Source organism: Carex rostrata, chromosome 22, assembly GCF_964058835.1.
Source record: "Carex rostrata chromosome 22, lpCarRost1.2, whole genome shotgun sequence".
Lineage (NCBI taxonomy): Eukaryota > Viridiplantae > Streptophyta > Magnoliopsida > Poales > Cyperaceae > Carex > Carex rostrata.
This window is the reverse complement of record NC_135939.1, coordinates 3,864,229-3,891,012: the sequence shown is the minus strand read 5'-3', so window position 1 is coordinate 3,891,012 and position 26,784 is coordinate 3,864,229. Positions and strand designations below refer to the sequence as shown.

General features: G+C 37.2%; 2 protein-coding genes across 2 annotated transcripts; both read left to right on the top strand.

Annotated features, from left to right (window-relative positions):
• Window positions 1-2,111: 2,111 nt before the first annotated feature.
• Window positions 2,112-4,443, top strand: LOC144574044 (20 kDa chaperonin, chloroplastic-like). The gene is made up of 6 exons (XM_078323871.1): window positions 2,112-2,242; window positions 2,344-2,519; window positions 2,757-2,936; window positions 3,271-3,426; window positions 3,546-3,623; window positions 4,168-4,443. The coding sequence occupies exons 2-6, from the start codon at window positions 2,352-2,354 to the stop codon at window positions 4,339-4,341; spliced, it is 756 nt and encodes a 251-aa protein (XP_078179997.1). The 5' UTR covers window positions 2,112-2,242; window positions 2,344-2,351; the 3' UTR covers window positions 4,342-4,443.
• A 20,306-nt stretch (window positions 4,444-24,749) lies between these two features.
• LOC144574290 (trihelix transcription factor ENAP2-like) lies at window positions 24,750-26,239 on the top strand. Its single transcript, XM_078324222.1, has one exon. It carries the CDS (start codon window positions 24,919-24,921, stop codon window positions 25,915-25,917), a length of 999 nt encoding a protein of 332 aa, XP_078180348.1. The 5' UTR covers window positions 24,750-24,918; the 3' UTR covers window positions 25,918-26,239.
• The last annotated feature ends 545 nt before the right edge of the window (window positions 26,240-26,784 follow it).

Sequence of the window (26,784 nt, the reverse complement as noted above, 5' to 3'; positions counted from 1 at the left end):
GGTAACCGAAAATGTTGTTTTTTAAGAGTCCGGTTATTGGTTAACCTTTTTTGTGAATTTTGCTTCTTTTTTAAAAAAAAAAACAGAAATTTCTAATTTGTTTATTTTTTGTATTAAAATATTAGAAATGTTGAATATATTTCTTTAAAAATAGATGAAATACAATATAATTTGATTTATTAGAAAGACTGCAACAAATAACCCGGATCAATATTTTTCAGGCTGGATTTTTCGCAGATTTTTATGCGGATTTTAAAATAAGAATTCATAAAAAATAGAGCATAATATGGAATTATTAATCTAACATTCTTTGCTGTTAATTAAATGAATGAAAGTGTATAATGCAAATATGCAATTAAAAGTTTATGGTGCATGAAACAATGATCATTAGTTAATGCATGGAACAATATCATTAATAAATTGGTACTGTACAAGGCAAAGAAATATTATTATATTGTTTTCCTTTATGGCCCAACTGGCCCAAGTGAAGTAAATTTGCGCAGGACAAAGGAAGAAGCTGCGTCCTTCCGGTTTATAATTCCTGTTTTATAGTCCCACAACACTTCTGAAACAAAAAGCATTGCTCTGCTCCCTATAAAAGCAGCTGAAAATTGTTGTGATTAATCACTCAATGGACCCCACTCCGGATGAGTATTTGGTTTGGATTTTGATTATTACCGGATATCCGATCCGTTTTGATTAATAAATCTTTTTAGATCCAATTAAATTTGAATTTTTTAATAAATAATATGCTATTTGAATGGACTGCATAAAAATTATATGCAGACTGCACAAAACAATATGTGGTGTTTATGTGGCCGAATATGCTGTTTCGCATATATAGGAGGACGTATAAGAATTTGTTTCGCATATATAGGACGTATAAGAATTTCTATGCATAATTCAACCACATACGCATATGCTCTACAAGAGTTAGAGCAATTAATTTGTTCAGTTTCTTTAACAATTTATTTATTTAAGAATTACAATTATAATTCTGCTGGGGAATTGTAGAGAAGTTTGATCCATGAAGTCAAATCGTGCTAAAAATAGGCAAACCAATAAACTTATTCAAAACCCTTTGTTAATTTATAGAAGTACATTCTTGAATCTTGCCTCAATAAAGTGCAAATTGATGGCGATGGCAATAAAAAAGAAACGCATATATAATCAAACAATAAAAGGCCAGCTACAAGCCTACAGCCAAGCTTGACCAAATCTGCTTTTTTTCTTAACAAAAGTAGCACCCACCAAACCTCAACCAAGCTTGAAAATTTTAGTGCCGATTGATTTACATCAAACAAAAATATGTGCAGATATTGTGTGCATATGTTGTGTATGTTTTCTCCGTTTTTCATATTTAAAAAGTCGATACGAAATGTTCAATATAAATGTCAGATAAAAATGTATTTAGAAATCCAATTTTATTAAATAAATAAAAATCAGTTAATATAAAGATTCTAAATCATTTGAAATAATAATCTTCTATCTATCTAATATAATAGTTCCAAAATTCAAAAAAATGTATAAAGTTATGTCTCTGAATATATTTTTATATGAGAATCATGTTGAAGATTAACTGTATGAACTTTAAAAATGAAAATATAAATTCAAAACACATACCAATATATAATATGCATATTATCGTAGCCTCACTCCTGAATTCATCTTAATTGCATTGATCGTATAGTATTTGTCAACCTCACTATAATAACATACATTCTCACAAATAAGATGCTCATAATTAAGATATGCCCTGCAACAATTTCCTTGATTTTATTTCAAAAATGAGATCAAAATCACGGCATGCTAGTCATGACAAGACACGTTTTTGTCAGTATTATTTGAGCTTTGAGTTTCGTGCATAACGTATTTGAACGGTTGAAATTTTCAATAAAAAAAATCGCGCAAAATATGAGATATCTCATAGGATGCGAATGCAGCTGCCAGACAGGATAGTTCTAGTGGAAATAAATCTGCTGTTATTCCGATCGCAATTGTTGATTTTCGTTGAGATTCACGCATAAAAACGTTATCTCGTTGAGATTTCCGCATGAAGAAAATTGAACGGTTGGAAATAGCAGAAGATTTATTTCCAGTTCTAGTAACTTCCAAAGACTTCCTTTCTGTACTCTTTCACTAGGGTTTTATTATCTTCCTTCTCCCTCGCTACTCTCTTATCCCAATCAGCCCGCTTAGAAAAAGAGAAAAAACAGCCGCTCTTCAATCTCTTCTCTCCAAGGTCTAATTTAATTTCATTTTTCCAGTTTTTTAAACTCTATTTGTTGATCAAGGAATTACATCATCTTATGCAATTCAATATATTCCCTTTTTTCTGTTTAGGTCTAGCGATGGCATCAGTACAGCTGTCTGCTCCAGGAACGCTGACATCATCTACTCTAGTGTCAACCAATAGGAGAGCTTCGATCTTCGGTGGTATGCAATTTAGGCTTGAGAAGAGGTGCCTCAAAGGCCTCACAGGCCTCACAGCAAAAGCTGCCACAGTTGTTACCCCAAAGGTATACAGTTATTCAATTAATTGAATAACTTAATAATGTCAATTGAGATTCTGTTGTTAGTTTAGAAAGTAGTTGTAGATACTAACTTGCGACTCCAAATAACAGCGGACTGTACTTGTTGCTGTTAAATCTGTCAAATTGAACTGTAAAACACCCTCTGTAAATCCTTCTAGGAACAAAATTTTCATGTTCGTTTATTGAATGTGTTGTCTTTTTGGTTAATTCTGATGGTTGCAGTATACCACAGTAAGGCCGTTGGGTGACAGAGTGTTGGTTGAGATCAAGACTTCTGAGGAAAAAACAAGTGGCGGCATATTTCTCCCATCTACAGCTCAGACCAAGCCACAAAGCGGTGAGGTGGTTGCCATTGGTGAGGGTAGAACTGTCGGCGACAAAAAAGTTGAGATCAGTGTTCCGGTACTACAAAATTTTACGTTCCACTTTAATTATATTTTTAATTGCTAATAGAAGGGTCTAAATTGTATAAAACGGCTCTGGGGACTCAGCCTTTTCTAGGATCTCAGCTGAATTTGGAATTGTACTTGAATTTGAAGTAGTCGGACACAATATCATTGCTTTCCTGAAGGGACATAATCTTTTCATTACTCCTTTTGTAGTTTAAGCAAATCTGGCAGAATCCAGGTATATTCTGATCCAAATGTTTGGTCTCAAGAGGTGTGGAAACAGTACTAGTATTTAAAATCATTCAGTGATTCATAACAAGTAAAAGATATTATGTTATTGAACACAGACAGGGGCTGAAGTAGTATACTCAAAGTATTCGGGGACAGAAATTGAATTCAACGGAGTAAAGCATCTTATTCTGCATGAGGATGACATAGTAGGTATTATCGAGACCGAGGATGTGAAAGATTTGAAACCTCTGAGTGATCGAGTTCTCATTAAGGTTAGTTCTTGTATTCTTTGTGAGAACTTGTGTCTGTGCAGTTTTTTCTAGTATTTAAATGTGTCGAGCTGAGAGTGTGGTTGAGTTTTAAAGTCTGATCTGTTTGATTGAATGCACAGGTTGCACAAGCGGAAGACAAGACAGCAGGTGGTTTGCTTTTGACGGAGGCGTCGAAGGAAAAGCCTTCCATTGGAACAGTGAGTTGTTTTTGAATTCCACTTGATTGAATTGTCTTTGGTCCATGAGTTTACCTTTTCTGTTATACAAGGCTTCGGTCCTTGCACTTCATAATTGTCTCCATTAGAATTAGTATGAACTGGATTCTGTTGGTTTTATATTTAAATATTTTTACAAAATTCCTGATAAGTAGGGATTTCATGAATTAATACTTCCGGTAGATAGTTCCTTTTCTTTTAGTATTGAATTACTTAAATGAGCACTTAGTTTTTCTTATATTATCAAGGTATGCTGAGATATGTGCAACAACTTTATCTGTTGTTGTTGTTTTAATATTTATTATTTTATTTGCTATTTTTTTTTGGAGCTGCAATGATAATCTACTACTGTCCTATTTTTTGTTGAGTGTTGACCAATATTAAAGACAAGGCATCAACAATGTGAGCATGTAACTTGAAAATATTTCTCAAGTTGCAAACAGTTTTAGAAGCCTGCAACTCTTGATTGAGACTCTGTACAATCTCCTTAATGGTTATGTTACTAACATTGCTATATGAAATGCAGATCATTGCTGTTGGTCCTGGTTTATTGGATAATGATGGCAACAGAAAGGCTTTGGACATCACACCTGGTAGCACCGTTCTGTACTCAAAGTACGCAGGCAGCGAGTTCAAGGGTGATGACGGCAGTGATTATATTGCTTTAAGGTTTTCTGATGTCATGGCCATCCTTTCTTAAGTTGTTTCTAGTGACCTTGTACTATTAGAAACTTTTAGAGGATTACTTGTTTCCATTGTCTGATAATTTTGATGTATGTTTTCTCGATGGTCAATTTTGAGCTAGAAAATTCTGGCTACTGTGATAATTAGTTATTTGTATCTTTGGAACTGTGAACTTAAAAAGTTGAGACGAAATCTGTAGCTTGTTTTTATCTTCATGTTTGGTACAACAAATAACCCAAGTTTGATCATGTATTTGTGGTTAAATTATTTTTGTTATCCGGAAAGGATTGATTTGGCGCTGAAGTAAATATCAAGCATTATCCAAAACAAGTTACGTGTGATTCTAAGGTAGAACACGGTTGCTTTTTGAAATAATGGTATGTTGCCAACTGCAAAACGGTCTGGATTTAGAAAATGTGGGCAGTTTATGACAGTGTTTTAAAATGTGGTTTTGTTTATGCATGCGGAAGGTCATGCTATATATGCAGTTTTGTATGTAGAATTTCTTATGTAGTTTTAATATTTTCTTAAATAAATATAGATAAAATAAAACTAATTTATATCTAAAGATTTATTTAGTCTAGTGGTTTGTGCCATTTACCTCTATTTCTATTTTAGAGTAGGGCTTAGGTGTTATAGGTTGTATAAGGCCTTGTGTGCTATTGCTTTAAAAATTTATTGTATAACGTTCAAATTTCGATTCAAGTAGTTCACTAAATTAGTTATATAATAGAGTAGAACCAGGATGTTCATAAGTTCATCAAGCTCCTTGGTGAACTCAAGTTTAAAAGTGATCGAATCTGTTTTAAATGTTTTTGCAGCAATCTAGTAGTCTCTCAAAATTGGAGTGCTGTAAATGCACTCTAGTAGTATCTGCAAGATTATAGGGCATTTACAACCCCAAAATAGATTTGATGATTTCACAACACTTCAATTGAAGGTGTTTGGAGCACTCTAGTAGTGCCTCCAGATTGCAAGGTAATAGGGCATTTACAACCCTAATACAACACTCCAATTGAAGATGTTCGGACGACTCTTGTAGTGTCTCTATATGGCAAGATAATAGGGCATTTACAACCCTAATACAACACTCCAATTTATAGTGTTTGGAGCACACTCTAGGAGTGTCTCTAGATTGCAAGATAATATGACATTTACAACCCTAATACAACACTTCAATTTAAGGTGTTTGGAGCACTCTAGTAGTGTCTCGAGATTGCAAGATAATGGAGCATTTACAACCCTAATAAAACACTCCAATTGAAGGTGTATGTAGTACATTCTAGGAGTCTCTAGATTGCCAGATAATAGGTTATTTACAAATCTAATACAACACTTCAATGGAAGGTGTTTGGAGCACTCTAGTAGTATCTCTAGATTGCAAGATAATATGACATTTACAACCGAGTAAACCGCACAAAGTACAACCTGTGCTCAAAAGTGGTCATACACTCAAAATAGAGTTACGAGTCAAAATCTATGACTGTTTTAAGTTCAGGCGCTGAAATTTCAGCATCATGTACAGGCCACACAGTAGACCTACATATCCATATGGATCAAGCTAAGAGTCGCATAACATAGCCACGCTGATCACAACAGAAACTACAAGCCTAAAAGGAGAAGATTCATTAGAGAGTGATTACAACATAAACTACAAGCAAAGTTGAGGGAAGCAACAATGCACGAAGTTCAACCCTCTCTCCACCCTCGACTCGTTCTTCATGCTTTGATTACATCATGCTTGTTTTGTGAGTTCTTTCTAGTTCTTATCTTTTCCCTTTGGTTTATTTACTACATTGGAAGACAATGTAAGATATAAGCTTGGGGGAGAGCTACGAAATCTTGTATCCTATATTTTAGGTAGAGTCATGGTTAGAACATACACACTCAAGAGGGATAAAATAATTACGTAAACATGCATAAGAGAACATCAACTAATAGGCAATCATAATCTGAATTTTTTTTTCAAACAATCAATATGCGAAGGATTCAGCAGAGACCAGCTCTCTGAAATTTCCCTCGCACTTTCGTGCAGTTTAAAGTCAACTGCATGCAACTGAGAGACTGCACCAAATCAAATTCTCCCAACCTTAAATTGACAGTCTCCACTCGCACACGATTGACCCAATCTGCACGCGAATAATGCCTTGGCGAATCCCATTGAATATGTTTGGTGGACTCTTATAGTGTTTCTATATGGTAAGATAATAGGGCATTTACAACCCTAATACAACACTCCAATTGAAGGTGTTTGGTGGACTCTAGAGTGTCTCTAGATTGCAAGATAATAGGGTATTTACAACCCGAATACAACACTTCAATTGAAGGTGTTTCAAGCACACTAGTAGTATCTTTATATTGCAAGATAATATGGTATTTACAACCCTGATACAACACTCCAATTGAATGTGTTTGGAGCACTCTAGTATTATCTCCAGATGACAAGATAATAAGGCATTTATCAACCTAATACAACACTCCAATTAAATGTGTTAGAAGCACTCTAGTAGTGTCTCCAGATGGCAAGATAATAGGGCATTTACAACCCTAATACAATACTCCAATTTAAGGTTTTTAGAGCACTCTAGGAGTGTCTCTAGATTGCAAGATACTAGAAAATTTAGAACCCTAATACAATACTCTAATTGAAGGCGTTTGGAGTACTCTAGTTGTGTCTCGATATTGCAGGATAATAAGGTATTTATAACCCTAATACAACACTCCAATTGAAGACGTTTGGAGCAGTCTAGTAGTGTCTCCATATGAAAAGATAATTGGGCATTTATAACCCAAACACAACACTCCAATTGAAGGTGTTTGGAGCACTCTAGTAGTGTCTTCAGATGGAAACATAATAGAGCATTTGCAACCCTGATACAACACTCCAATTGAAGGTCTCTTAAGCACTCTACTAGTGCCACCAGATTGCAAGATAATAGGGCATGAACAACTCTAATACAACACTCCAATTGAGGGTGTTTCGAGGACCCTTGTAGTGTCTCTATATGGCAAGATAATAGGGAATTTAGAGCCCTAATACAATACTCCAATTAATGGTATTTGCAGGACTCTTATAGTGTATCTATATGGCAAAATAATAGGGCATTTACAATTCTAATACAACACTCCAATTGAAGGTGTTTTGAGCACTCTAGTGTCTCTATATGGCAAGATAATTGGACATTTACAACCCTAATACAACACTCCGATTGAAGGTGCTTGGAGCACCCAAGTAGTGCCTCCATATTGCAAGATAATAGGGCATTTACCACCCTATTACAACACTCCAATTGATGGTGTTTGGAGGACCCTTGTACTGTCTCAAGATTGCAAGATAATAGGGCATTTAGAATCCAAATACAACACTCCAATTGAAGGTGTTTGAAGCATTCTATTAGTGTCTCTAGATTGCAAGATAATATGGCATTTACAACCCTAATACAACACTCCAATTGATGGTGTTTGGAGGACTCTTAGTGTCTTAATATTGCAAGATAATAGAGCATTTAGAACCCAAATACAACACTCCAAGTGAAGGTGTTTGGAGCACTCTATTAGTGTCTCCTGATTGCAAGATAATAGAGCATTTACAACCGTCATACCACACTCCAATTGATGGTGTTTGGAGGACTATTGTAGTGTCTTTATATGGCAAGATAATAGGGCATTTAGAACCCTAATACATTACTCTAATTGAAAGTGTTTGGAGTACTCTACTAGTATCTCCAGATTGGAAGATAATAAGTCATTTACAACCCTAATACAACACTCCAAATGAAGGTGTTTGGAGAACTCTAGTAGTGTATCTATATGTCAAAAGAAGAGGGTTGTTGCAACCTTAATACAATACTCCAATTAAATGTCTTTGCAGTACTCTAGCAGTGTCTCCAGATTGCAAGATTATTGGACATTTACTCCCCTAATACAACACTCCAGTTCATGGTGTTTGGAGCACTCTATTAATGTCTCCAGATTGGAAGATAATAAGACATTTACAACCCTAATACAAAACTCTAATTAGAGGTGTTTGGAGGACTTTTGTAGTGTCTCTATATGGCAAGATAATAGGGCATTTACAACTCCAATTAAACACTCCAATCGGAGTTGTTTTGAGCACTCTAGTAGTGTCTTCAGATGGAAATATAATAGAGCAAATACAACCCTAAAAGAACAGTTGAATTGAAGATGTTTGAAGAACTCTAATAGTGTCTATATATGGCAAGATAATAGTGCATTTACAACACGAATACAACACTCCAATTGAAGGTATCTCGAGCACTCAACTATGGTCTCTATACAGCAAGATAATAAGTCATTTACAACCCTACAACACTCCAATTGAAGGTGTTCGGAAGTCTCTTATAGTGTCTCCATATGAAAAGATAATAGGGCATTTACAACCCTAAACAATACTCCTATTGAAGGTGTTTGGAGCACTCTAGTAGTGCCTCCAGATCGCAAGATAATAGGGTATTTACAGCCCTAATACAACACTCCAAACGAAGGTGTTTGGAGCACTCTAGTAGTGTATATGTATGGCAAGATAATAGCGCATTTACAAACCAAATTAAGCACTCCAATCGGAGGTGTTTGGAGCACTCTAGTAGTGCCTTCAGATGGAAAGATAATAGAGCATGTAGAACCCTAATATAACAGTCGTATTGAAGGTGTTTGGAGAACTCTAACAGTGTATGGCATGATAATAGTGCATTTACTACCCGAATACAACAATCCAACTGAAGGTGTTTGGAGCACTCTACTTTTGTCTCTATATGGCAAAATAATTGGTCATTTACAACCCCAATACAACACTCCAATTGAAGGAGTTTTGAGCTCTCTAGTAGTGTCTCTATATGACAAGATAATAGGGCATTAACAACTCTAATGCAACACTCTGATTCAAGGTGTTTGCAGCACTCTCGTAGTGCCTCCAGATTGCAAGAGAATAGGGCATTTACAACCCTAATACAACACTCCAATTGATGGTGTTTGCAAGACTATTGTAGTGTCTCTATCTAGCAAGATAATAGGGCATTTACACCCCTAATACAACACTCCAATTGAAGGTGTTTGGAGCACTCTAATAGTGTCTCTATATGACAAGATAATTGGGCATTTACAACCCTAATACAACACCCCGATTGAAGGTGCTTGGAGCACCCAGTAGTGCCTCGAGATTGCAAGATAACAGGGGATTTAGCACCCTATTACAACACTCCAATTGATGGTGTTTGGAGGACTCTTGTAATGTCCCTATATGGCAAGATAATAGGGCATTTAGAACCCTAATTAAGCACTCCCGTCAGAGGTGTCTGGAGCACTTTAGTAGTGTCTCCAGATGGAAAGATAATAGAGCATGTACAACCCTAAAAGAACAGTCGAATTGAAGGTGTTTCAAGACCTCTAATAGTGTCTATATATGGCAAGCTAATAGTGCATTTACAACCCGAATACAACACTCCAATTGAAGGTATCTAGAGCACTGAACTATTGTCTCTATACGGCAAGATAATAAGTCATTTACAAACCTACAACACTCCAATTGAAGGTGTTTGGACGTCTCTTGTAGTTTGTCTATATGACAAGATAATAGGGCATTTACAACCCTAAACAACACACCTACTGAAGGTGTTTCGAGAACTCTAGCAGTGCCTCGAGATCGCAAGATAAAAGGGTATTTGCAGCCCTAATACAACACTCCAAATGAAGGTATTTGGAGCACTCTCGTAGTGTGTATGGAAAGAGAATAGCTTGCACAACCCTAACACAACACTCGAATTGAAGGTGTTTCGAGAACTTTAATAGTATCACTCTATGGCAGGATAATAGGACATTTACAACCCTAATACAACACTCCAATTGGAGGTGTTTCGAGGACTCTTGTAGTGTCTCTATATGGCAAGATAATAAGGCATTTACAACCCAAATTAAGCACTCCAATCGGAGGTGTTTGGAGCACTCTAGTAGTGCGTCGAGATGGAAAGATAATAGAGCATGTACAACCCTAATACAACCCGAATACAACACTCCAATTCAAGGTGTTTGGAGCACTCTACTGTTGTCTCTATATGGCAAAACAATTGGTCATTTACAACCCCAATACAACACTCCAATTGAAGGAGTTTTGAGCTCTCTAGTAGTGTCTCTATACGACAAGATAATTGAGCATTATAAGCTCTAATGCAACACTCTGATTCAAGGTGTTTGGAGCACTCTAGTAGTGCCTCCAGATTGCAATAGAATAGGGCATTTACAACCCTAATACAACACTCCAGTTGATGGCGTTTGCAGGACTATTGTAGTGTCTCTATCTGGCAAGATAATAGGGCATTTACAACCCCTAATACAACACTCCAATTGAAGGTTTTTGGAGCACTCTAATAGTGTCTCTATATGGCAAGATAATTGGGCAATTACAACCATAAAACTACACCCCGATTGAAAGTGCTTGGAGCACCCTAGTAGTGCCTCGAGATTACAAGATAACAGGGGATTTAGCACCCTATTACAACACTCCAATTGATGGTGCTTGGAGGATTCTTGTAGTGTCTCTATATGGCAAGACAATAGGGCATTTACAACCCTAATACAACACTCCAATTGGAAGTGTTTCGAGGACTCATGTAGTGTCTCTATATGGCAAGATAATATGGCATTTACAACCAAAATTAAGCATTCCAATCGGAGGTGTCTGGAGCACTCTAGTAGTGTCTCCAGATGGAAAGATAATAGAGCATGTACAACCCTAAGAGAACAGTCGAATTGAAGGTGTTTGAAGAACTCTAATAGTGTCTATATATGGCAAGCTAATGGTGCATTTACAACCCGAATACAACACTCCAATTGAAGTTATCTGGAGCACTGAACTATTGTCTCTATACGGCAAGATAATAAGTCATTTACAAACCTACAACACTCCAATTCAAGGTGTTTGGACGTCTCTTGTAGTTTGTCAATATGACAAGATAATAGGGCATTTACAACCCTAAACAACACTCCTACTGAAGGTGTTTCGAGAACTCTAGTAGTGCCTCCAGATCGCAAGATAATAGGGTATTTAATGCCCTTATACAACACTCCAAACGAAGGTGTTTGGAGCACTCTCGTAGTGTGTATGGCAAGATAATAGAGCTTGCACAACCCTAACACAACACTCGAATTGAAGGTGTTTCGAGAACTCTAATAGTATATATGGCAGGATAATAGGTCATTTACAACCCGAATACAACACTCTGATTGAATGTGTTTGGTGCACTCTAATAGTGTCTCTATATGGCAATATAATTGGGCATTTACAATCCTAATACAATACCCCGATTGAAGTTGCTTGGAGCACCCTAGTAGTGCCTCCAAATTGCAAGATAATAGGGCATTTACAACCCTAATACAACACTCCAATTGGAGGTGTTTCGATGACTCTTTTAGTGTCTCTATATGGCAAGATAATAGGGCATTTACAACCCAAATTAAGCACTCCAATCGGAGATGTTTGGAGCACTCTAGTAGTGCGTCCAGATGGAAAGATAATAGAGCATGTACAACCCTCATATAACAGTCGTACTGATGGTGTTTCCAGAACTCTAATAGTGTCTCTATATGGCATGATAGTAGTGCATTTACAACCCGAATACAATACTCCAATTCAAGGTGTTTGGAGCACTCTACTGTTGTCTCTATATGGAAAAATAATTGGTCATTTACAACCCCAATACAACATTCCAATTGAACGAGTTTTGAGCTCTCTAGTAGTGTCTATATGACAAGATAATTGGGCTTTAACAACTTTAATGCAACACTTTGATTCAAGGTGTTTCGAGCACACTAGTAGTGCCTACAGATTGCAAGAGAATAGGACATTTACAACCCTAATACAACACTCCAATTGATGGGGTTTGCATGACTATTGTAGTGTCTTTATCTAGCAAGATAATAGGGCATTTACAACCCGTAATACAACACTCCAATTGAAGGTGATTGGAGCACTCTAATAGTGTCTCTATATGGCAAGCTAATTGGGCAATTACAACCCTAATACAACACCCCGATTAAAGGTGCTTGGAGCACCCTAGTAGTGCCTCGAGATTGCAAGATAATAGGGGATTTAGCACCCTATTACAACACTCCAATTGATGGTGTTTCGAGGACTCATGTAGTGTCTCTATATGGCAAGATAATAGGGCATTTACAACCCAAATTAAGCACTCCCATCGGAGGTGTCTGGAGCACTTTAGTAGTGTCTCCAGATGGAAAGATAATAGAGTATGTACAACCCTAAAAGAACAGTCGAATTGAATGTGTTTAGAGAACTCTAATAGTGTCTATATATGGCAAAATAATAGTGCATTTACAACCCGAATACAACACTCCAATTGAAGGTATCTGGAGCACTGAACTATTGTCTATATACGGCAAGATAATAAGCCATTTACAACCCTACAACACTCCAATTCAAGGTCTTTGGACGTTTCTTGTAGTGTCTCTATATGACAAAAAAATAGGGCATTTACAACCCTAAACAACACTCCTATAGAAGGTGTTTGGAGCACTCTAGTAGTGCCTCCAGATCGCCAGATAATAGGGTATTCACAGCCCTAATACAACACTCCAAACGAAGGTGTTTGGAGCACTCTAGTATTGTATATGTATGGCAAGACAATAGAGCTTTCACAACCCTAACACAACACTCGAATTGAAGGTGTTTCGAGAACTCTAATAGTATCGCTATATGGCAGGATAATAGGTCATTTACAACTCGAATACAAAACTCCGATTAAATGTGTTTGGTGCACTCTAGTAGTGCCTCCAGATTGCAAGATAATAGGGCATTTACAACCCTAAAAAAACACTCCAATTGGAGGTGTTTCGAGGAATCTTGTAATGTCTTTATATGGCAAGATAATAGGGCATTTACAACCCAAATTAAGCACTCCAATCGGAGTTGTTTGGAGCACTCTAGTAGTGCCTCCAGATAGAAAGATAATAGAGCATGTACAACCCTAATATAACAGTCATATTGAAGGTGTTTGGTGAACTCTAATAGTGTCTCTATATGGCATGATAGTACTGCATTTACAACCCGAATACAACACTCCAATTCAAGGTGTTTGGAGCACTCTACTGTTGTCTCTATATGGCAAAACAATTGGTCATTTACAACCCCAATACAACACTCCAATTAAAGGAGTTTTGAGCTCTCTAGTAGTGTCTCTATACGACAAGATAATTGGGCATTATAAGCTCTAATGCAACACTCTGATTCACGGTGTTTGGAGCACTCTAGTAGTGCCTCCAGATTGCAAAAGAATAGGGCATTTACAACCCTAATACAACACTCCAATTGATGGCGTTTGCAGGACTATTGCAGTGTCTCTATCTGGCAAGATAATAGGGCATTTACAACCCCTAATACAACACTCCAATTGAAGGTTTTTGGAGCACTCTAATAGTGTCTCTATATGGCAAGATAATTGGGCAATTACAACCATAAAACTACACCCCTATTGAAGGTGCTTGGAGCACCCTAGTAGTGCCTCGAGATTGCAAGATAACAGGGGATTTAGCACCCTATTACAACACTCCAATTGATGGTGTTTGGAGGACTCTTGTAATGTCTCTATATGGCAAGATAATAGGGCATTTACAACCCTAATACAACACTCCAATTGGAAGTGTTTCGAGGACTCATGTAGTGTCTCTATATGGCAAGATAATAGGACATTTACAACCCAAATTAAGCACTCGAATCGGAGGTGTCTGGAGCACTTTAGTAGTGTCTCCAGATGGAAAGATAATAGAGCATGTACAACCCTAAAAGAACAGTCGAATTGAATGTGTTTGGAGAACTCTAATAGTGTCTATATATGGCAAGATAATAGTGCATTTACAACTCGAATACAACACTCCAATTGAAGGTATCTCGAGCACTCAACTATGGTCTCTATACAGCAAGATAATAAGTCATTTACAACCCTACAACACTCCAATTGAAGGTGTTCGGAGGTCTCTTATAGTGTCTCTATATGAAAAGATAATAGGGCATTTACAACCCTTAACAATACTCCTATTGAAGGTGTTTGGAGCACTCTAGTAGTGCCTCTAGATCGCAAGATAATAGGGTATTTACAGCCCTAATACAACACTCCAAACGAAGGTGTTTGGAGCACTCTAGTAGTGTATATGTATGGCAAGACAATAGAGCTTGCCCAACCCTAACACAACACTCGAATTGAAGGTGTTTCGAGAACTCTAATAGTATCGCTATATGGCAGGATAATAGGTCATTTACAACCCGAATACAACACTCCGATTGAATGTGTTTGGTGCACTCTAATAGTGTCTCTATATGGCAATATAATTGGGCATTTACAATCCTAATACAATACCTCGATTGAAGTTGCTTGGAGCACCCTAGTAGTGCCTCCAAATTGCAAGATAATAGGGCATTTACAACCCTAATACAACACTCCAATTGGAGGTGTTTCGAGGACTCTTGTAGTGTCTCTATATGGCAAGATAATATGGCATTTACAACCCAAATGAAGCACTCTAATCGGAGTTGTTTGGAGCACTCTAGTAGTGCGTCCAGATGGAAAGATAATAGAGCATGTACAACCCTAATATAACAGTCGTATTGAAGGTGTTTGGTGAACTCTAATAGTGTCTCTATATGGCATGATAATAGTGCATTGACAACTCGAATACAACACTCCAATTGAAGGTGTTTGGAGCACTCTACTGTTGTCTCTATATGGCAAAATAATTGGTCATTTACAACCCCAATAAAACACTCCAATTGAAGGAGCTTTGAGCTCTCTAGTAGTGTCTCTATATGGCAAGATTATAGGGCATTAATAACTCTAATGCAACACTCTGATTCAAGTTGTTTGGAGCACTCTAGTAGTGCCTCCAGATTGCAAGAGAATAGGGCATTTACAACCCTAATACAACACTCCAATTGATTGTGTTTGCAGGACTATTGTAGTGTCTCTATCTGGCAAGATAATAGGGCATGTGCACCCCTAATACAACACTCCAATTGAAGGTGTTTGGAGCACTCTAATAGTGTCTCTATATGGCAAGATAATTGGGCATTTACAACCCTAATACAACACCCTGATTGAAGGTGCTTGGAGCACCCTAGTGGTGCCTCAAGATTGCAAGATAAAAGGGGATTTAGCACCCTATAAAACACTCCAATTGATGGTGTTTGGAGGACTCTTGTAGTATCTTTATATAGCAAGATAATAGGGCATTTACAACCCTAATACAACACTCCAATTGGAAGTGTTTCGAGGACTCATGTAGTGTCTATATATGGAAAGATAATAGGGCATTTACCACCCAAATTAAGCACTCCAATCGGAGGTGTCTGGAGCACTCTAGTAGTGTCTCCAGTTGGAAAGATAATAGAGCATGTACAACCCCTAATACAAAAGTCGTATTGAAGGTGTCTGGAGAACTCTAATAGTGTATTGACAACTCGAATACAACACTCAAATTGAAGGTGTTTGGAGCACTCTACTATTGTCTCTATATGGCAAGATAATAGGTCGTTTACATCCCCAATAGAACACTCCAATTGCATAAACAACTCTAAAATGACACACCCCGATTGAAGGTGTTTTGAGCACTCTAGTACTACCTCCAGATTGCAAGATAATAGGGCATTTACAACCCTAATACAACACTCCAATTGATGGTGTTTGCAGGACTCTTGTAGTTTCTCCAATTAAAGGTGTTTGGAGCACTCTATTAGTGTTTCCAGATTACTAGATAATACGGCATTTACACAACCCTAATACAACAATCCAATTGATGGTGTTTGGAGGACTCTTGTAGTGTCTTTATGTGGCAAGATAATAGGGCATTTAGAACCCTAATACAACACTCCAATTGGAGGTATTTGGAGCACATTAGTGTCTCCAGGTGACAAGATAATAGGGCATTTACAACCCTAATACAACACTCCGATTGAAGGTGTTTGGAGCACTCTAGTAGTGCCTCAAGATGGGAAGATAATGGGGCATTTACAACCCTAATACAACATTCCAATTGATGTTTTTTGTAGCCCTCTTGTAGTGTCTCTAGATGGCGAGATAGTAGGACATTTATAACCCTAATACATCACTCCAATTCATAGTGTCTGGAGGTGCCTTGTAGTGTCTCTATATGGCAAGATAATAGGGCATTTATTACTCTAATATAACAATCCAATTGAAGGTGTTTGAAGCACTCTAGTAGTGTCTCTGTATGGCAATATAATAGGGCATTTACAACCGTAATACAACACTCCAATTGAAGGTGTTTGGAGCACTCTAACAGTGTCTCTATATGGCAAGATAATTGGGCATTTACAATCCTAATACAATACCCCGATTGAAGTTGCTTGGAGCACCTTAGTAGTGCCTCCAGAGTGCAAGATAATCGGGCATTTATCACCCTATTACAACACTCCAATTGATGGTGTTTGGAGGACTTTTGTAGTGTCTTTATATGGCAAGATAATAGGGTATACAACCATGATACAACACTCCAATTGAAGTTGTTTGGAGCACTCTAGTTGTGTCTCCAGATGGCAAGATAGGGCATTTACAACTTTAATGCTGCATTCCAATTAAAGGTGTTTGGAGCACTCTAGTGGTGTCCCGAGATGGTAAGATAATAGGGCATTTACAACCCTAATATAGCATTCCGATTAAAGGTGTTTGGAGCACCCTACTAGTGCATCCAGAATGCAAGATAATAGGGCATTTACAACCCTAATACAACACTCAAATTGATGGTGTTTGGAGGACTCTTGTACTGGCTTTATATGGCAAGCTAGTTGGGCCTTTAGAACCCTAATACAAAACTCCAATTGAATGTGTTTGGAGGACTCTAGCTGTGTCTCCAAATTGCAAGATCATAGGGCATTTACAACCCTAATAAAACACTCCAGTTGATGGTGTTTGAAGCACCCTAGTAGTGTCTCCAGATTGCAAGATAATTGGGCATTTACAACCCTAATGCAACACTCTAATTGATGGTAATGGAAGCACTCTTGTAGTGTCTCTATATGGCAAGATAATAGGGCATTACAACCATGATACAACACTTCAATTGAAGGTGTTTGGAATGCACTCGTAGTGTCTCAATATTGCAGAATAATAGGGCATTTACAACCCTAATACAACATTCCAATTGAATGTGTTTGGTCTCTATATAGCAAGATAGTTGGGGATTTAGAACACTCCAATTGAATGTGTTTGGAGAACACTAATAGTGTCTCTATATGGCATGATAAAAGGGTATTTACAACCCTAATACAACACTCTGGGGTTTGGAGCACTCTAGTAGTGTCTCCAGATGGCAAGATAGTAGGGCATTACAACACTCCAATTGAATGTATTTAGACACTATAGTAGTGTCTCTATATGGCAAGATAATCGGGTATATATAACCCTAATACAACACTCCGATTGGAAGATAATAGGGCACTTATAGCCCTAATACAACACTTCAATTGAAGGTGTTTGGAGGACTCTTGTTGTGTCTCTATATAGCAAGATGAAAGGGCATTTTCAACCCCAATACAACACCCCAAATGAAAGTGTTTGGAGCACTCAAGTAGTGTCTATATATGGCAAGAGAAGATGGTAGTTGCAACCCAAATACAACACTCCAATTAAAGGTATTTGCAGAACACTAGTAGTGTCTCTAGATTGCACAATTATAGGGTATTTACAACCCTAATACAACACTCCAATTGAAGGTTTTTGGAGCACTCTATTAGTGTCTCCAGATTGCAAGATAATTGGGCATTTACAACCCTATTACAACACTCAAGTTCTGTCTCTAGATGGCATGATAATAGGGTACTTACAACCCTAATACAACACTCTAATTGAAGGTGTTAGAAGCACTCGAGTAGTTTCTCTATATAGCAAGATAACAGGGCATTTACAGCCATAATAAAACACTCCAATTGAAGGTGTTTGGAGCAATCTAGAAGTGCATTGCAAGATAATAAGGCATTTACAACCCTAAAAGAACACACCAATTGAATGTGTTTGGAGCACTATAGTAGTGCCTCTATATGGCAAGATAATTGAGCATTTGCAACTCCAATACAACACCCCAATTGAAGGTGTTTGGAGGACTCTTATAGTGTCTCTATATGACAGGATAATAGGGCATTTACAAACCTGATACAACATTCCAAATGAAGGTGTTTGGAGCACTCTAGTAGTGTCTCTATATGGAAGGATAATAGGGCATTTACAACCCTAAAACAACACTCTGATTGATGGTGTTTGGAGCACCCTAGTAATTCCTCCAGATTGCAAGATAATAGGACATTTAGAACCCTAATAAACACTCTAATTGAAGGTGTTTGGAGCACTCTATTAGTGTCTCCAGATTGCAAGATAATATGACATTTACAACTCTAATACAACACTCCAATTGGTGGTTTTTCAAGGACTCTTGTAGTATCTTTATATGGTAAGATAATAGGGTATTTTGAACCCTAATACAACACTCCAATGGAAGGTGTTTGGAGCACTATAATAGTCTCCATGTTGCAAGATAATAGGGCATTTTACAACCCTAATAAAATATCCCAATTGAAGGTGTTTGGCAGACTCTAGTTGTGTATATAGCAAAATAATAGGGCATTTATCCCCCTTACACAACACTCCAGTTTATGGTATTTGGAGCACTCTAGTATGGTCTCCATGTTACAAGATAATAGAGCATTTACAACCCTAACACAACACTCCAATTGAAGGTATTTGGAGCACTCTTGTAGTTTCTTTATATGGCAAGATAATAGGAAATTTACAACCCTAATAAAACACTCCAATTGAAGGTGTTTCTAGCACTCAAGTAGTGTCTCGAGATGGAAAGATAATAGAGCATGTACAACCCTAATATAACACTCCATTTGAAGGTGTCTGTAGAACTCTAGTAGTGTCCTAATATGGCAAGATAATAAGACATTTACAACTCTAATACAACACTTCGATTGAAGGTGTTTGGAGCAACCTAGTAGTGACTCCAGATTGCTAGATAATAGGGCATTTACAACCCTAGTACAACACTCCAATTGAAGGTGTTTGGAGGACTCTTGTAGTGTCTCTATATAGCAAGATAATACGGCATTTACAACCCTAATACAACACTCCAATTGAAGGTGTTTAGAGAACTCTAATACTGTCTCTATATGGCAAGATAATAGGGTATTTACTACGCTAATACAACACTCTAATTGAAGGTGTTTGGAGCACTCTAGTAGTGTCTCTAGTTGGTAAGATAATATGACATTTACAACCCTAATACAACACTCCAATTGAATGTGTTTGAAGCACTCAGGTAGTGTCTTCAGAAGGCAACATAATGCGGCATTTACAACCCTAATAGAACAATGCAATTAAATGTGTTTGGAGCACTCTAGTAGTGTCTCTATAACGCACAGGGCTCGTTAATATTAGTGCGGATCTCAATCAGACGGTCTGGATCTGTTAATGCACATTCTGTTAATGCAGAGGATATGAATTATGTAGATTCAAGGGAGGAGTAAGTGATTGATAGCAGGAAAAATGACTTACATCTACATGACCAATAAATGTTGTGTCTAACCCAAAGCGTCCTTGAAGCCAATGAAAAGAACCCTGAAGACAAATTTATTTCATTTTTTTAGATTTTTAACAACAAATTGTTGTATATTAGAATTCTCAAATCATCTTTATTTTTCTATATGCTCAAGTATTTATTTGTCTATTGTCAATTTTCACTTGGTAACGTATGGCAATTGCCACCAAATAAAAAGTCTGGTATTTTTAACACCCCTAAAGTTCAAAAAAGCAAGAAGGCAGGGGTCACTTTGGAATTTAGGAGCTTACCCCCCTAAAATGGATGGTCAAACTGGTAACTATTTTGATGCCATAGGTATTTTTCTCTCGAAATAGTTAGTGTCAATCAGTGCCTCGAAAGTGATCTTAAGTGTATGATTTTCTCATGCCCTAAGAAATGAATCAATTTGAACAACCTAGCAGAATGGTGGTACAATATCTCTTACCACACATTGATCAGGAAATAAATCTACTGCTATTCCGCATCCATCTCTTCATTTTTTTGAGATTTGTGCAGAGAAAATAACTGCTTTTGAGATTCGTACATTCCAAAAAATAAATGGTGAGATTTGGAATCGCAGGGACCCAGCAATTCATTGGAATCACAATAGATGTATGTCCCATCGATCAAGCTCTCTCCTTTTGAGGCTCTATACGACTACCCTCCTACTCCAAAATTGGGAACGACACCTGATTCTGCTGTAGCAGCTGTGAATGGAACCCATACCAATCCTAGAGCATTTTGTGAATTCAAGTATAATGAATATCATATGTAAACAAATGGATGAGTGGTGCTAAATATTTCAGCAAATTGGTATTCTACAATTTTATTATATAACCAATTTACTGAACTACTTAGATCGAAATTTAAAATTTATACAATAAATTTTTGAGACAGTACAGAAGACCTTATGCTATCCATAACACCTAAACCTTAATCATTAATTTAAATTAAAAGAAGATGAAAGCGCTCTCATTTTGCGTGATTCTTATGATCAACGATCCATCAGCGATGCACGAAATATATGGATGTGTAAGATTTTGATTTCAGAATTCAAACTGATCTCGAATGCTCAAATCTTTAGAAAGAAGATGTTACACAATTATTTGTAAATAATGGGTTATAAATATGATGTGTCCTGCCTGCATGTGTTTGACATTTGAATATTTGTCAAAATTATCATAATGTGCAGGCACAATTTTTTGTTACAAGTGTTATGTTGTGTTGTGTTGTGTTCAAAAGTTTGAACGTTGGATATAGTTGGGTACGGATCTCCTTAAAAACTCAAATTTTGAGTTTAGATTCGAATTGTTGGATCAAAATTCGAGTTAATTCGGATTCAAAGTGGAATGTATGGGTCTCCAAATGCAAATTCATGTCTAAGCATGTCGAACTCTTTAGATCCAAATTCACAATTTGAATTACTTCAGAGGATCTGAATTTATATGGTCGTGTTGTGTATGTATCTTACTCATGCTTATGCAACTAATGGTGAGTTCTAAGTGTTAAAAAGTTGTGTTAGAACTTAGATCACTATTTGGAGCTCTCTCTCTTTCTTTGGACAGATGAACAATTTATTTCTTTAATTTTCTTAATTTTCTCGTGACAGACACGGGTGGTGCTATATGCGTCATCCACTGGATCTGTATCCTTCCAGGTACCTGACTAAACACAATTAAAATGGACAACTCAAATTTACTCTCAGCCAGTCGGGATTCGGGATGACAGAGTGGGCAAGATTATTTGTGCTTTGAGATTTGTGCCAAGTTAAATAGAACAATTGGGGCTATCTGATTCAATTGTACTTAGTTCGGTAACCTGAGTGGATATGAATTCTCATCCACTGGTGGTGTGATGCTATAAAAACTTGAAATTTATAAATTATTAAATTCATGTTTACTGTAATTTTCATGTTCAAATTTTGTAGAGTCAAATTTCATTTTTTTTTTTTACTCTATATTACTTTTTCATATTACTTTTTACAGGAATCTACATGGGGTATTATATAATGAATGGTTAGAGATCCTAGAAATTATCAGCTATTTTTCTTTTACATATTTGGAGAATAAACTCAATTGGAGATGGAACTCTAATGAAAAATTTACAGTTAGATATAAGTTTTTGAATTTTAGAGGTATGAAACCTAAAAATGTTATACTCTGGTGATAAGTACCAATACCTATTATGATCAGAATTTTTATGTGATTGGCAAATAAAAATAGGATCTTAACAATTGATAACTTGATGAAAAAGGATGGAAGGACTGTGCTACCCAACAATTTTGTAATAAATCAGAATCCATCAATCACTTATTTGTAACTTGTACTTTTGCTAAATAGATCTAGTTTTTTATGGGATCATATCAAAATTTTAGTATCCAATGGACTAAATATTAGATATTATATACTTTGCTAATCAATTATCATCTACAGACATATCTGCTTTGCGGCTTGTGTGCAGTGCGGTCTGCTGGACAATATGGAAACACAGAAATAAACTTTGTTTTGAAACAGGTAAGAAAAAATCCAGTCAACAAATCATTCTACTTATAATTTCTAATGCATTGTTGGACAGGTCAGGTAAAAGAAGGTGAAGGATTTTATTGGCTTTTGGGAGCTCTCGACTTATCTGTTTGACTAGATTTGCAAAACATACATAATTGCATTTTACAGTTCTCCTCTTGAGTATATGTGCAGGTTCATGACAAGTGAAGGAATAGTAATTACATATCAAGGATGAATTAATACACTGCAATATAACATCATGAATGTGGTCATGAAGGCACAAGACATTGGATAGCAAAAGTTTTAACTCAAGATTAAGGATAACGTATATGTAAGATTGGTAAAATAAGCTTGAGATTGACCTAAGTGAGGCCTACCGTTGTCACGGTCCAGTGACCGTGATAACGGAATAAATAAATCATGTACAAATCCCGTAACGCATAAAATAGGATTTAGCGTCACTGCATCGCTAAATCTTTCAGAGGATTACCATGGTGGGTACTGTTGTCATGGTCATCTACCGTGATCAACAGTAATCACCGTTACACTCCAAACCACTCTAATTGACCTACTGTTGTCACGGTCCCCTGTACCGTTACAACGGTCAGCACCACTTCCTTTTTATCAGCTCTCTATAAATAGAAGCTATGCCAAGGTTTGGAGTATCACTCTAGCCGCCTCCAACTTCAATATTTCGTATTTACAGATATAGAAAAAGTCGTTGTTGCTTGTGCACTCCAACTTCAATAAACACAATCAATCTCAAGCTTATTCAATCAATCAACCAACTCCTAGAGTGATTCTGCGTGATCGAATCATTTACTATTTCGAGCCTTGTGCTCATCTTGCAATCCTTGAAGTCCTTGCGACTCGGATTGTGTTGTTAGGGCCGTGTGACTTCCCAGAAAATTGTAAGGGCTCACCGGTTCCACCTTGTACTCCTTTCTCATTGGGTAAAGAAAGGCGCGCCATCTAGAAGGTCGCGAGCCCCGGAGACGTAGGCGTTAGTACCGAACTCCGTAAACAACTCTCGTGTCAAGTGTCTCTAAACTCTACTATTTACTTTACTTACTTTACATTTAGTTTAGGACAAAGTTATTCTAATTTCCGCCAATAATAACTTATAGAATTGTTAGAATATTATTACTTAGACCAAAAATATAAAAATGCCTATTCACCCCCCCCCCCCCCTCCTCCCCTCCTCTAGGTGCCTTTGGGACCAACAGATTCCACATCTCTTTGGCTTCCAGTAGATACAGAGGCTATTCCTATTGATAACTGACATCTAGATAATTTTCATAGGGTGTTGCATGAAGCAGCTCAGGCCTCTGTGGATGGAATTGGGACTTAGCTTGTTCCTTATGAAGACACTGACAACTAGATGAAGAGATAGGGCTAACAAACCAAATTTTGCTGATATCAAACTTACTCTCAATCTCATTGTGTGGCTTAGTTGTTATGTTAAATTTATTATTTCTTTTGGTTGTAGATGGTGGTTTCAATATGAGATGCAACTGATGATTTTTGCAGTTAGGGACTATTTTATGTTGCTTTTATTAGAAGGAACTAATATGGCTGTAAGTTAACTATTTTTTTAATAAAATGAGCTTCAGCCTCTTTAATAAAAGAAACATTACTTTTTCATATAGAGAAAAGTATTATATTGATACATCTAAATTTCTTTTGAAATGGAATTTTGATAAATAATTTATCAATATATCATGATAATTTGAATTAGTCCTTTAAATTTTAAATCATGGTATTGACCAATAAGTACTATGACTTTAGACTTCCCTTTATTAAGATGATGATCACCATCATTTTTTCATTTTCAGTATTTTTTTTAATAAAAGTTGGTATATACATACTGACAAGTGAATTATTCAGGTTTGGTTCGGTAAGGTCAAAAATTCGTAATTCGGAAATAATTCGGGAATGATTCAGAATTGTCTGGATAGGAGATCTCAGTCCTACAAGAAAGCAAAAAAAAAAAAGAGAGAGAACAAAAAATATTAGGAAAAAATTTGTGAATTATTCAGGTTTAATTCAGTCAAAGTTCGATCAACCGAATAATTCAACATTCGGTTCAGCATCACCAAAAAAATGAATTATTCGAGTATAATTTGCGAATCTTGTGATGATGGGTATACCACCCATTTCTATTCACAAACCACAAGGTTTTCTAATTATTATTATTATTATTATTATTATTATTATTATTATTATTATTATGTTTTTGGACAATACTTTTGGTAGCAAAAGTATACAATTGTTTGGAATTGATACAGACGGTGGGCATTTGCTAAGCGGAAAAGAAAATTGAATAACAAATTGAAAGACCAAAGAATGCCATGCCGGAGTAATCACGCAAAACTAATGACCAGCTCAAAGACCCCAAATTTGACGAGACCGGCGGTGGTCACCCTCTTTACTTCCCCACCTCTGCTCCCCTTTTCCTTTCCCTTCCCAATTCTCCAATGGAATTAGACGATGGTCCCATTTCCCCTACTCTTCCTTCATCGCCTTCCCCCGATCCCTCCCCTTCCCCTTCCCCTCCCCCTCCAGTCCTCGCTCCAGTCCCCTACTCCACCCCTTCCATCCAAACCCTAACCCTAGCACTCCCCATCCAACAACCTCGCCCCAACTCCGGTGCTTTTGGAGGCGGCGTCGGTGGCCGGGAGGACTGCTGGAGCGAAGGCGCCACGTCAGTATTAATCGATGCTTGGGGTGAACGATTCCTCGAATTGAGTCGTGGCAACCTTCGCCAGAAGCACTGGCAAGAAGTGGCTGATGCCGTGACGAGTCGTGAAGGCTACACCAAAGCGCGCAAGACAGATGTCCAGTGCAAGAACCGAATCGATACGCTGAAGAAGAAATACAAGGTAGAGAAATCCAAACCTGCTTCAAATTGGCCCTTTTTCAATCGTCTGGACCTGTTGTTGGGCCCCACTCACACTGCCAGCAAGGCACTTTCGAACCCCAACACTAATTCTGGAACACAAATGCACATTAAGCCACTTGGGGTACCTCAATTTCCTCAGAGGCAACGAACAGGGCATCACATTGCTGCCAAACGTCTGCAATCACCGCCTTCTGTTTCTTCAAATGAAGAATCGTCAGATGGGTTCCCGCCTGAACCAATGGTGAACGGAAAGAAGAGAAAGAGAAATGGAGATGGCGATGAAAAGAAACGAATGGAGGGGATACGGGCTGTCACACATGCAATTGCAAAGTTTGGACAGGTCTATGAGAGAATGGAGACTTCCAGGTTGCAGCAGGAAATGGAGATGGAGAAGCACAGGATTGAGTTTTCTAGGGAGCTTGAGTTGCAGCGGATGCAATTTTTTATGCAAATGCAAGTGGAGCTCTCGCAACTAGAGCAGCCAGTGGGGATGAGGCATGGGAGATCTGCAGATGCAGGTACCAGCAATTTTAATTATTTGAACGATGGCAGTGACAGTAATAGCAGTGATTAGTGCTCTGCGAGAAGTAGAATTTGGAAGGAGCTTCCTTCTGTTGTTAGAATAGTAGGATGTAGAACTATTTGTGTTTTATGTACTTGTACTCCAGAAAATGCTTGTTGCTGAAGTGCAATAGCAGCACTTGAATTTTATGTGTGTATGATTATCTCTGTTAGAGAGCACAATCTATTTATGAATTTATACTTGTAATGCTCTTTGGTGTATTATTGTAGTTATACATTGATTTTGATTTCTGGTGGAGTTGTAATAAGGTGATTGTAATGTAGATTTCTTCCACTTCTGCAGAATTAAAATAGGTTTATCTGCATGTACTTTACTCTAATTAACATGTCCAATGGATACTATTTAAATTTTTTTTGTTGTTGTTATGTTGAACCTTGGCATTATTTCCATTATCAATTGACATTGGGTTCATCATCTATGGTAAACAGTAACCACTGATCAGGCTTTCGTAATGGTGTCTGTGGAATTACCAGTATCCTTTTACCAGTATTGAATACTGATTTCTTTGTCTATTAGCTGTTCTTTTGCTTATTTGAGGCTTTATAATTTATGTCTGTTATGCTTCCAGAGTTCTAGTTTAGATAGATAACACTGTATAGGCTTACATAAAGGCTTTTATTCAAGCTGGTATAGGCTGCTTTTATTTGAGCCTTTTAAAGGTCCAAGTACACGAGTTTAGAAATATAAAATTTAGAACATTGTTTGCATTCTGTAATTGCTAGTAACTGAAAGATAATTGATACTTTGGAAGTGCTCTGGAGCTTGCTCCGGGAGAGGAATTGTGCAGCCATGTCAGGACTCGTTATCTCTGAATGCTACGTGGCTTCTGCAATGAAAGACTATTTACTTTAATAAAAA